Source organism: Hemiscyllium ocellatum, chromosome 36 (genome assembly GCF_020745735.1).
Source record: "Hemiscyllium ocellatum isolate sHemOce1 chromosome 36, sHemOce1.pat.X.cur, whole genome shotgun sequence".
Classification (NCBI taxonomy): domain Eukaryota; kingdom Metazoa; phylum Chordata; class Chondrichthyes; order Orectolobiformes; family Hemiscylliidae; genus Hemiscyllium; species Hemiscyllium ocellatum.
The window spans coordinates 6701829-6715239 of record NC_083436.1 but is presented as its reverse complement, the minus strand read 5'-3'; the positions used below and the strand labels follow the sequence as shown (position 1 = coordinate 6715239).

Below are 13411 nucleotides of genomic sequence, written 5' to 3'. Positions count from 1 at the left end.
TTATAGCTCAAATCCTCCAACCCTGGCAACATCCTAGTAAATCTTTTCCGAACTCTTTCAAGTTTCACAACATCTTTCCAAAAGGAAGGAGACCAGAATTGTACGCAATATACCAACAGTGGCCTAACCAATGTCCTGTACAGCTGCAACATGACCTCCCAACTCCTGTACTCAACACTCTGACCAATAAAAAAAAGTATACCAAACGCCTTCTTCACTATCCTACCTACCTGCGACTCCACTTTCAAGGAGCTATGAACCTTCACTCCATGGTCTCTTTGTTCAGCAACACTCCCCAGGACCCTACCATTAAAGTGTGCAAGTCCTGGTAAGATTTGCTTTCCCAAAATGCAGCACCTCGCATTTATCTGAGTTAAACTCTATCTGCTAGTTCTCAGCCCATTGGCCCATCTTGTCCAGAACTTGTTGTAATCCGAGGTAACCCTCTTTGCTGTCCATTACACCTCCAATTTTGGTATCATCTACAAACTTATTGACTGTACCACTTATGCTCACATCCAAATCATTTATATAAATGACAAAAAGTAGAGGGCCCAGTGTCCTTGTGGCACTCCTCCACCGGTCACAGGCCTGCAGTCTGGAAAATAATGCTCCACCACCACTCTGTCTTCTACCTTTGAGCCAGTTCTGTATCCAAATGGCTAGTTTTCCCTGTATTCAGTGAGATCTAACCTTGCTAACCAGTCTGCCATAAGGAACCTTGTCGAACACTTTACTGAAGTCCATTTAGATCACATCTACCACTCTACCCTCAATTGTCTTTGTTACTTTTTCAAAAAACTCAATCAAGTTTGTGAGAAATGATTTCCCATGCACAAAGCAATGCTGACGATCCCTAATCAGTCCTTACCTTCCAAATACATGTACATCCTGACCCTCACGATTCCCTCCAACAATTTGCCCACCACTGACGTCAGGCTCACAGCTCTATAGTTCCCTGAGTGGAGCCCACGATTGTACTGAATGGCAGAGCAGGCATGAGGGGCTAGGTGGTCTGTTGCTAATTCTTGTGGTCTTAAAACCAGAAGTAGAAACTGGATATTTATAGCCCATGTTTACCATCATCATTATACTTTCCAAAAGGATTATGTGAAGTATTATATGTGCACTGAAGCCAGGGACACAAATGCCTTTGCAACCTCAATGCAAATTACCTATTTGGAGGAATCTTCTACGGAGCCTGTGTTTGTTGTGTGGTGGCATTAGAGAAGTGATTCAGTCAAAAGGCTCTACAAGTACTGAAATATTCACAATCATTTTTCATTAATTGCTGATTTAAGTCAAAATGACTTTGCCTTTTAGGAACTGTAAGTCTGAGCAATTAATTTTCTTAATCTAAAATGAACTGTAATTCACCATTTCCAAGATTGCAGAAGGCCCAAAGTCTCATATTCAACACTGGTCAGCTTTGCAATCCATGAACAACATTCTCCAGTCCTCTGTCTCTTAATTTTATTTTGAGCTTTCTTCTGCAAAGGTGACACAGAGTAATGGGTGTTACTGAAACTTAACTGCCTATGAGGAATGATACAAATGGATTATGCTTGATAAAACAAAAGAAGGGTTGTGATATTAAAGGGTTAATTTGCTCTGCTGACCTGCAAGAAATTGGATGTCCTGAGGTGAGGGTGGGATACCTCTGACTTACAGGTAGATTGTAAGGAATTTACATTCCCATCCTTTGTCATTCGGTGTCATTTGCATGGCCATTTCAGAGTTATTCAGAGTAAAGGAATTGCATCATCATCGTATTCAAAATCAATAAATACACTGCAGTTGGAATTTTGACTACTCCCTGTAGTTAAAAAAAGATTCACGATAGATTTAACCATTAAGGGATGATTTACATTATATTGTTTCTGGAAACAATGTGGTCACTGCATTGTGTCTTGAATGGCAAATGATTGTGGGGGGTGGGGTGGGGGAAGTGAGTGACTGGGAAGTTGTCTTGTGGGCATTACTGACTGTGGTGTAAACATTCAGTATAAAGGAAAGTCTGTTACTTTGTTCAGAGAGAGAGATCCCTTGACATGGCTTCACAAGCATTGCAAAGAGTGTGAAGGGTTTCTCCAGAAAGCTTGTACTGTATGGTGCTTAATAAAATTTCAGTTATTCACAGAAGTTGGCGTCTGCAGTTGCATCAAGTGTGTAGGAACCTGAAGAAAAAAAGAACCTAACTGGGTAAGTACACTACAGGTTGCAGGTTAATCTGCAACTTTGTTCACCTCCTATGTATGACTTAGTTAGGAAATTAAAACAACCATAATCACACTGCTCCTGCTCACTTCCAGAACCACTCGAACCATAACCTGCTGCCACCATAGAGAAGGTATTATTTTTCCATTGTTCTGAAAGCAGGAACTCTTTCCTCACTTTTACTTGCACATTGTAGTTCATAAGATCAGTAGAAATAGGGAGCAAATCATTCAACCTCTTGAGCATCCAATAGGATCATGGCTGATCTGATATTCCTGTCCATTTTTCAGATTTTCCCCAAGATCCTCGATTCTCACTGATCAAGAATCTATGTATCTCAGTGTCAAATATTCACAAGTACCCTGCCTAAGTTCATCTTGTTTAATTTGCACCTGGTCTTTGCCTTCTTTCTTCTATAGTTCTGCCATTAAATACATTAATATAAATGCAATGTTTCAAATGTCTCCATTATTACATTTGAACTAGTGTCATGAAATCTTAAAATTATAATAAACAAACATTGGAATCCATATTAAAATCAGTAGGTCCCATCACTGCTGCCACTGTCAATATCAAGTCAATGATATATTTAGTTTATATTCTTAAAATACATAACAGATTAAAATCTGACAACAAATCTAATCACTCAACATGAGAAAGAATACTACATATAATAGTAGATACATGAATAGAGATGAAGAAAGATCATTTAAACATTTGAAACGTTTCTTACTTTTCTGTACAAAAAACACGATCATGCAACTCACTGAATTGTGATTAGTTCTAAAAGCCAGTGAATTCGAACTTGTTCTATGCCACTGTGAGGTACCGATGCAATATATGCAAGGTTCAGTTGTTGGTCTCTGCTTAAGTCAAACACATCTGCTTTGTTGTGTGGCAAAGGAGGACTGTCAAAAAGATGTAAAAAGAAGAACAAAAGTTAGTAAGCTGTCAATAAAAAACATAAAAGCAATTGTAACCACGACAATAAAGACAATAATAATTTAAGCAAAACAAAAAGTTACATTTTCCATTGTGGGAAGAAGATAATTAGAGGTTACAAACAAGCTGGACCAATTTGATTATTATTCAAACTTAACAAATACAAAGGCACAGATAGAATCTAGTTGAATAAGGAATATCCAAATGTGAGGATTCTCAGAACCACAAGAAACAATAAGACTCTGTACTACGTTCACAACACCACAAGTCAGGATTCATCAGAAATATATCTGGCTACAAGAGTTACATTATGAAGGCAGGTTGGACAAGGCATAAGCATTTAAGAGATCATATGTGGTGGTTATGATTATTAAAATGAAACAATAGGGTACGTAATATGGTGATTCCAAACAAACAGCAATGGTCTCTATGACCCCTATATTTAAAGCTAGGTCATTTGGATGTGGTTGTAGGAATCTCTCTTCAGCTAAAGAGTGGTGAGAATCTGGAATTTTCCCTTCCAAAAAGCCACAAATTACATCAAATAAAAATTTCAAAATTGACTTTGATAGATGCATAAAGAACTGAGGAAATAGGTTGGGAGAAAACCAACATAAAGATCAATCTGAATTGTGAAATACTCTCCAGAGGCTGAATGGCCAAGGTGCCCAGTGTTACAATGGTCATTTAAATCCCAAACCAAGCACTCAAGAATTTCAGAAATTGAAAAATAAATATTAATATTTAATGCAATGAATAGCATTTAATGTAAAACAGGTATTGGATGGCAGAATTGTTAAAAGGGAAAAGGAAAATATAAAAAAAACAGAAAATAATGAGGAAAAATCAGAAAAAGCTAGGGAAAAAAAAATGTCCAAGCAAATAGAGTTTCTACAATAAGAGAAACATATATTCATATAGTTTTAATAAATTTAATAAAACATCCAAAACAATTTCACAGAAACTTTAAAACAAAGTGTGACAGCAAGCCATTTGGGGAGATTTTAGTCAAGATAACCAAAAGCTTGTTGGTCAAGATAACCAAAAGCTTGATTATTTGTAAGGATTGTCTTAAAAAGGAAGAACTGAGGATGAGTCAGGAGATGGTTGGAAGGTATTCCAAAGCCACCAGCCGAGGCAACTGAAGACACAGTCTTTGTGGAACAATTAATATGGGGTTTGTACAAGAGACCAGAGAAGCCTAGATATCTTGGAGAGTTTTAGATATTACAGATATTACAGAGGAACTTCGATTGTCCAAATGAGATGGATGGGCACTGTATTGCTTGGATAGTTGATTATTCGGTTAATTGATTTCCTCTGGGGCTCAGAGTTTTCTGTGAGGTCTGCTCCCGTTCAGGAGACGAAGCAGCAGCACACCACACGTGAGCCCCCACCCACCTGCCCCCAAACCCAGCTCCACACCCCCACCCGCCCCCAAACCCTTCCACCCCCAACCCCGCCACCACACCACCCCCATAATCACAATATATTCGCACAAGGCTACCAATGTACTTTTAACAATAATGAAAAAACTCTAAAGATTTGATTGTAAACAACTAATCTAATCTATTCTAACAAAAGAATGATTTAACATCTATTTACCCAATTCCTCTCCCAGATTCCCATGCCAGCTGATATTGTAAGCAGCTCTCTTTTCTTTGGTATAATCCATATCCTTTTCGAAATGTCTGTCATCATCCTTCTCTTCATTAAACCTCTGTCTTCCCTTAACATTTTGCAAATTCCACTTCAATCTAACCTCCTTTCCTTAAGACTAAGCTTTCCTGGTCTATTGGAGGCAGACTAGGAGCTAGGAAAGCAGGAAATAGGGTAGGAATTAGTATAGAGAGCCTAAAATGACATCTTTCTACTGTTGTAGCAAATTGCTAGCAGCAGGAACTTTGGTTGCCTTGCAGGCAACTGTGCTGTCAATCAAGAAATCCTCTCTGGCACAGTGTATTATCTTTCAACGTTTCTGCACCATTTAAACACGATTAACACAATGCCTCCAACATGGTTCCTCTGTTGTTCAGCACAATGGGACAGTCTTCACTTATCAAATTATTAAATTGCAGAACAAAAGTTATTTGATTCATCAAGTGAATTGCAAATAAATGCTCTCCACAAGAGGAATTCAGCAAGTCCCATTGCCAGGCTCATTTCTTGTAAGTGTTCACATTTTTATCTTCAATGCTTGTCCATTTCACTTTGAAAACCACAATTGTATCTGCCTCCACCACTCTCTTCAGGTATCCAAAACAATAGTTTAAAAAAAGTTCTCATGTTGGCAGACAAGCAAAAGACAATCATCTTACATTGGAGTACTCTAGTTCTCAAACCCTGCAAAAGTGAATAGTTCCAATCTAGTTTAACTAAATCCTTAATTATTTCAAACTTCTACCAAAATTGCTGTCAGCCTTCTCTGCTGAGACAAACGCTTGTAACTTTGCAGCATCTTACAGGTGAAGTCACTCATTCCTCGAGCCTAGATCTTTTTGACACTCTCTCTAAAGCCCTGTTTCGTGGTCCTTATTTCAGCCACTGATTCTGGTTGTGATACTATATCTTGAAACATTGTGTGTGTAAAAAAAGTCATTTTGCTCTTTGTGTTAAATCTATCACATTTAGTAAAAGTCTTCAAAACCTGCGTACTTTTGCCCACACCAAGACTTCACGCACTCTCTCCCTACTCAGGATGAAGGAGGTACCTAGCCAACTTCAGAAATGCAACAATTCTAACCAAACTTCAAGAATGGAGATAGAATAAACTCTAGAAACAGTGGAAGTTTTTCCATTCTTGTCCACAGCAAAGAAAATCTCAATGTGCATGTCCTGAAACTCATACATCCTTTGTTTTTAGGAGGATGTCATCAGCCAATGTCGATAGAAGCCCTCTGACATGATCTTTGTTGACAAACCAATAAAAAAAACAAGAACAAGAACAACAATCTACACTGAATGACATGAAACTTCATCACATCGCTGCAATTCACAACGATATAAATCATATTTGAGTGAGAGATTGGAAATAGATACCTTCAAGATCTAGACTGGCATCAAACAATGTTGTGTGGTAACCCCCATTCTGTTTACAATCTAATTAATATAAGCAATTTATCTCAACTTCAATTCTTTATGACATCATTAGATGGCATGCTGATTACTGCAATCTATTAACCCTTTAGAATCAACTTATACAGCAATGTCCTAGCGAAAGACCATCTAGATAGGAAATTCTTTATCTTTGTTCACCTCCATGCCAAAACTAAACTGTTGGATATAGACAATCTATAGTTGTCATGTAACTGCAGTTCATTGCACACTCTGAACCAGATTTACCAGCCACTTGCAATCTCTTCAATTCCACATAAGAAATTAGCCCTTGACTGGACCAAAACAAAGCTCATAACAAAGTACACTATCTTAGCCTAATAGCTCTCATATGCTGATGGCTCTCTCTCCTGAAACACAAAAGGTTCACATTGCACACATGGAAAGTTCTGCACATCCCACTTTTTCCAGTAAATAAATACGGCAGTGCCCAAATTAGATTAGATTAGATTAGATTACTTACAGTGTGGAAACAGGCCCTTCGGCCCAACAAGTCCACACCGACCCGCCGAAGCGCAACCCACCCATACCTCTACATTTACCCCTTACCTAACACTACGGGCAATTTAGCATGGCCAATTCACCTGACCCGCACGTCTTTGGACTGTGGGAGGAAACCGGAGCACCCGGAGGAAACCCACGCAGACACGGGGAGAACGTGCAAACTCCACACAGTCCCGCCTGAGGCGGGAATTGAACCCGGGTCTCAGGCGCTGTGAGGCAGCAGTGCTAACCACTGTGCCACCGTGCCGCCCATAGGCACGTTAAATGTTAGTATTCAGAATGGAATGATGTTACTGCGGAGTCCTACAGATGTGCATTTTGCACATGTGGAAGGGTTTTGGTGTGCCAGATATTCTACTTTGAAAGGTCCTTGGGAGTATTGCTGAACAAAGAGTCCTTGAAAGTGGAGTTGCAGGTAGATAGGATAGTGAAGAAGGCGTTTGGTATGCTTTCCTTTACTGGTCAGGACCACGACGGAATACTCCCCACTTGCCTGGATGAGTGAAGACCCAACACTCAAGAAGCTGGACACCAGGACAAAGCAGCTTGTTTGATTGGCACCACATTCACAAGCATTCACCCCTCCATCACTGAGTAGCAGCAATGTGTACTAAACTATCTACAAGATGCACTGTAAAAATTTAAAGTTCCTCAGACAGCATCTACCAAATGCACAACCACTTCTATTTAGAGGGACAAGGACAGCAGATTCATGGGAACATCACCATCTTCAAGTTCCCCTCCAAATCACTCACCATCCTGACTTGGAAATATATTGCTATTCCATCACTGTCACTGGGTCAAAATCCTGGAATTCCCTCCCTAATGGCATTGTGGGTCATCCCACAGCAGGTGGACTGCAATGGTTCAAGAAGGCAGCTCACCACCATCTTCTCAAGGGCAACTAGGGACAAGCAATAAATGCTGGCCAAGCAGCGATGCCCACATCCAAAAGATTAAATAGATGAAATATGAACAAAAAATAAGAAAAATAGGCACTGCTTTAAAACTGGTGAGAAGGTACAAGTAGTTATTTGCAGCTTTGGTACAACAAGCTAAACGTGAGATGTTGCATTTCACAAAGGCAAATCAGGGCAGGACTCATACATTTAATGGTAAAGTCCTGGAGAATGTTGCCGAGCAAAGAGATCTTGGGGTGCAGAGTCATTGTTTCTTGAAGGTGGAGTCACATATAGACAGGGTAGTGCAGAAGGTGTTTGGTACCCTTGCCTTTATTGGTCAGTGCATTTGGTATCGGAATTGGGATTTCATGTTGCGGCTGTATAGGACATTGCCAAAAGTAGCCTAGGCATACTGCATTCAATTCCGGTCTCCCTGCTATAGGAGAGAGGTTGTTAAACTTGAAAGAGTTCAGAAAATTTTACAAGGATGTTGCTGGGGTTGGAGGGCTTGAGCTATTGGGAGAGGTTAAGTAGGCTAGGGCTATTTTCCCTGGAACATCGGAGTCTGAGGGGTGACCTGAAAGACGTGTATAAAAATGTGAGGCATGGATAGGGGAAGTAGTCAAGGTCTTTTCTCTAGGTAGGGGAGTCCAATAAGAAAGGGCTTCAAGGTGAGAGGGGAAAGATTTAAAAGGGACCCAAGGGACAACTTTTTCCATGGAGAGGATGGTGGGTGTAGAGAACAAGCTGCCAGAAGTGGAAGAGGCTGGCAGAATTACAACAGTTAATAAGCATCTGAATATGCAAGTAGACAGGAAGGGTTTAGAAGGATTGAGGCCAAATGCTGGCAAATGGGACTAGATTAAATTTAAGATATCTGGTCAGTCTGGACGAGTTACACCAAAGGGTCTGTTTCCAGGCTGTGCAACTCTCTGGCTCTTTCACATAGAAAGGTACAGCACAGTACAGGCCTTCAGCCACTATGTTGTGCTGAGGATTAATCCTCATCTAAAATAAAATAACCTAACCTACGCTCTCTTCAATTCACTGCTGTACATATACGTGCCCAGCAGTCGCTAAAACGTCCCTATGACTGCTTCCACCACTACTTTTGGCAACGCATTCCATGCACACACAACTCTCTGCATAAAGAACCTACCTCTGACGTCTCCTCTATATCTTCCTCCTAACACCTTAAAATTATGACACCTCGTGGCAATCAATCCTGCCCTGTAGAAAAGTCTCTGGCTACCAACTCTACCCATGCCTCTCATTACCTTGTATATCTCGATCAGGTCACCTCTCTTCCATCTTCTCTCCAGAGAGAAAAATCAGAGCTCAATCAACTTCTCCTCATAAGACAAGCCCTCCAATCCAGGCAGCATCCTGGTAAACCTGCTTTGCACCGTCTCTAAAGTCTCCACACCTTTCCTACAACAAGGTGACCAGAACTGGACAATATTCCAAGTGTGGTCTCCCCAGGGTTTTGTAGGGCTGCAGCAAAACCTCACAGCTCTTAAACTCAATCCTCATGTTAATGAAAGCCAAAACACCATTTGCTTTCTTAATAACCCTATCCACTTGGATGCAACTTTGCAGCCTCTATGCACTTGAACATCAAGATTCTGCTGTTCCTCCACACTGCCAAGAATCCAGTCTTTAATGCTATATTCAGCATTCAAGTTCGACCTTCCAAAAATGCATCACTTCACATTTATCCAGTTGAACTCCATATGCCATTTCTCAGCCCAGCTCTGCATACAGTCAATGTCACACTGCAGCCTGCAATTGCCCTCAATACTACCTACAGCATCTCCTTTGAGTCATCGGCAAACATTCTAACCCACCCCTCAACTTCCTCATCCAAGTCATTTTAAAAAAACTATAAGGGGCAGAGGCCTAAGAACAGAGCCCTGCAGGACTCCACTCACCACTGACCTCCAGGCTGAATGCTTTTCATCTACAACCACTCTCTGCCTTCTGTCAGCCAACCAGTTCTGAATCCAGACAGCCAAGTCACCCTGTATTCCATACCTCCTGACCTTCTGAATGAGCCAACCGTGGGGAACCTTATCAAATGCCTTGCTGAAGTCCATGCACACCACATCCACTGCTCAACCTTTCTCATCACCCCCTCAAAGAATTAAGATCTGTGAGGCATGACCTGCTCCTCACAAAGCCATGCTGACTACCTCTAATCACGGTATGCTTTTCCAAACAGTCATAAATCGTAACCCTCAGAATTCTTTTCAAAACCTTGCTGACCACAGATGTAAGATGTAGTTGCCTAGGTTTTCCCTATTCCCCTTCTTGAAAAGAGGAACGACCTTTGCCTCGCTCCAAACCTCCGGTACGACTCCTGTGGAGAGTGAGGAAGCAAAGATCTTTGCCAGCGGCTTAGCAACTTGGATTAAATCTGGTCTGGCCCTGGTGATTTACCAATCTTAAATTATGCCAAAGTTTCCTGCACATCAACTTCCTCAATCTCGATCTGTTCAAGCCTATTTCCCCACTCCTCAAAGTTCTCATTCACAACAAGGTCCCTTTCCTTAGTGAAAACTTAAGCAAAAAAACAAATTTAGGGCTTCCCCGATCTGTTCAGACTCCATGCACAAGTTTTCTACGCTATCCCTGATCAGCCCCACCTTCTCCATGAAGATTCTTTCATTCCTCATGTATGAGTAAAATGCCTTTGGGTTCTCCCAAATCCTTCCAGCCAAGCCTTTCTCATGCCCCTCCTGGCTCTCCTCAGTCCATTTTTGAGCTCCTTCCTGGCAAGCCTGAAATCCTCTAAAGCTGTAATAGATCCTTGCTTCCTCCACCTTGCGTAAGCTGCCTTTTTCCTTTGACGAGAATCTCCTCTGTTCTCCTCATTCAAGGCTCCTTAATCTCACCTCTTTTTGCCTGTCTCAGAGGAATAAATTTATGTATCACTCACAACTGCTTCTTAAACACAGTCTCCACATGTCTGTGGAACAATTGCTCCCAATCTGTACTTCCCAACTCCTGTCACCTTGTTCTTCTTGGCAACACCCTTAGCAGACACTCAAACTCAATAAAATATCATGCCTATATTCATGCTAATGTCTTATTCAACTAATAAGGTCATATGTATTTTCTTTGTGATTTCCTACACATTCATCAGATGAGATTTTCTCTCCATTACGGTCTCTTCAAGATACAGACAGACACAAGCTAAATCACAGAATTTTAAGAAAGACAAAAACCTTTTCTCAATCTCAAACTCATCTACTTGGAATGCTAAAATAGCTGTAGAGTGACAGAATTAAACTGCCCTGCCGCTTGTACAGATCTTTTCTCACTAAATTACAGACTAGACGTCAATCTTTAAAGTCAAATCCATTCCATTCTCCCAGTTTCTCTGTCATATCTGTTCTGATCAAATCACCTCCCATAGGGTTCCTCAGAAACGTCCATCTTTTTCCTCCAGTAAGGATTGCCTGCTAACATCGTCCACAGTGCCCTTAGCTGTGTCTGACTCATTTTCCTTACATCTGCCCTCAATTCCCTTCCACAACAATGTGGTGCACCTGGTCTTCACCCTTTCCACCTCCCACCAGCCTCCACATCCAAAAGAACATAAGCTGCCATTTCTACAATTGTCAGCTGGATGCCACCACCAGACACAATTCCCTCCTTTGTTAGCATTCCACCAGAGATTGTTGCTCTGGAACACCCTGGTTCACTCCTCCTCCCTTTCCAATGCACCTCCACACACCCCTGCATCTTCCATGCAGTTGCAAAGGGTGCAACATGAGGCCATGTATCTCCACTCTATCCAAAGCCCCATACATGCCTTCCACATTAACCAGTAATTTACCTGCATTTCACTCAATCTAGCCTGAAGTATTTGCTGCTCACAATGCAGTCTCTTCTACAGTGGGAAGACAGGGTGACCGTTTTCAGAACACTTACGCTTGCAGTTGCCTACTATACATTGACATGTTCCCATGCCAGAAGGAAGTCAGGACTGCAGATGCTGGAGATCAGAGTCGAGAGAATGTGGTACTGAAAAGCACAGCCAGTCAGGCAGCATCCGAGGGGCACGAAAATCAATGTTACGGGCATAAACCCATCATTCCCAATGAAGGGAATATGCCCAAAATGCCAATTCTTCTGCTCCTCAGGTACTACCTGACCTGCTGTGCTTTTACAGCATCACACTCTCGACCATGTTTGCATGCCAACATTTGTCTCAGGTGTACAGCAGTGCACCAAAGTGCAAAGCAAACTGGACTAACAATACCTCAACTTCTTCTCTGAGCCTTACAGCCTTCAGGACACATTGAATTTAATAATTTTAGACCACAAGCATCCCCTCCCAACCCCAGGTTCTTTCACCAGATCAAAAACACTTAACTACTCATAACGCAAGGGCCTTGAGGTGGCACCTATTACACATCCCACATTTCAGAGCTGTACAGAAGGGTCAGAAACAGGACTGCCTTGTGCACAAGGATCTTAGAATCAGCACAGACATCATGGTAGAGAACTCTCATCCTTAGGCATCCAAAGATGCGCTCATGAATGAGATGCGACGTTAAATCTCGACATCAATGTCAGCCTTCGGTAGTTTCTCAGATACGCTCCATTTTGGAAGGATTGCTCCATAGATCTTAATGGAGGGATAGACTGGAACTTAACCTGGACAGGTTTGTAAAGGTTTCAAGTCTTCATGAGATTCGGCTGAGGCTAATTCTTCAGTAGGCTTCTGCAGAAGTGTTAAATGAGGCTTGAGGATTCTCTTTCAAGGATGCAGACGTTCTGTTGTTGTCTGGTATCGAAAGTCCACAAGCAATGTAGTGTAATTTTCTTCCTGGATTTCAAATCAGTGGAATCGTAAAAATTATAGCATCACAGAAACCCTAGAGTGCAGGTAGAGACCATTCAGCATTTTCTTAATGAACTATATAGTCATTTTACATGTAGGAGCATCCAACTAAGGCTGGATTGGGTGACCATTACAATCAGCAAGTGTCAATAGTAAAGATTAAGCCATCTGCTGTTACACAATGAATAACTGGCTTCACATAATGAAGGCTTTTCACCTTGTTAACTGACCTTACATACTGAATGCTTTTAATATTGTTGAATGGCTCTACATAATGAATACTTTTCCACCTTGTTAACCCATTACCCTTGCCTCCAGCACCCCACTGTTAACACAAGTTCTTGTCTGATCTAAATCATGCTCAGCGGAACCTCTTGTTTCACGAAACTCAAACCTTAACTCTCTCCCTACCTGCTCATAGCCTATACACATTCTCGTTCCCTATACACATTTTCATTCCCTCCTTTTATCATTTCATGACGACCGATGGCATTATCAGCTTTCATAAGACTGTGACAGCCAGTATTTAAGCAAGGTTTTGATACACAACACGCAGTGATGAAAACAAAGATTCCTAGTCCATTACAGTAAATAGAATTTGAAGAATCCTCCCGCGTGGAAAAAAATTTCACCAGTAAAGTTCTTAAATCCACAGTCCTTAGTGACCACTCCATCCCCTCCAGGTCAAGTGGAAACGAGTCAGTTCTCCAAAATCTCCTTTAGTGAAGTCCAACCTGAAAACAAAATTCAGTCTGTTCTTGTACCACTCCTCGAAGAAATCTGATTTCTTGGAAAAGGGCAGCTATATGTTTAAGAAAGCTGACTGGACTTCCATCCTTGCACAGATGCTTCAGATGGAGGGTACCAGTGCATCTGAGCA

At 41.3% G+C, this 13411-nt stretch overlaps 1 protein-coding gene across 1 annotated transcript in view; it reads right to left on the bottom strand.

Moving 5' to 3' along the window:
- The window catches only part of idua (alpha-L-iduronidase), a 269569-nt gene that overhangs the window by 252005 nt on the left and 4153 nt on the right, over positions 1-13411 (bottom strand). Inside the window, exon 2 of the mRNA XM_060851644.1 lies at positions 2985-3125. Within this exon, the coding sequence (XP_060707627.1) occupies positions 2985-3125 (141 nt within the window). The remainder of the gene's footprint in view (positions 1-2984; positions 3126-13411) is intronic.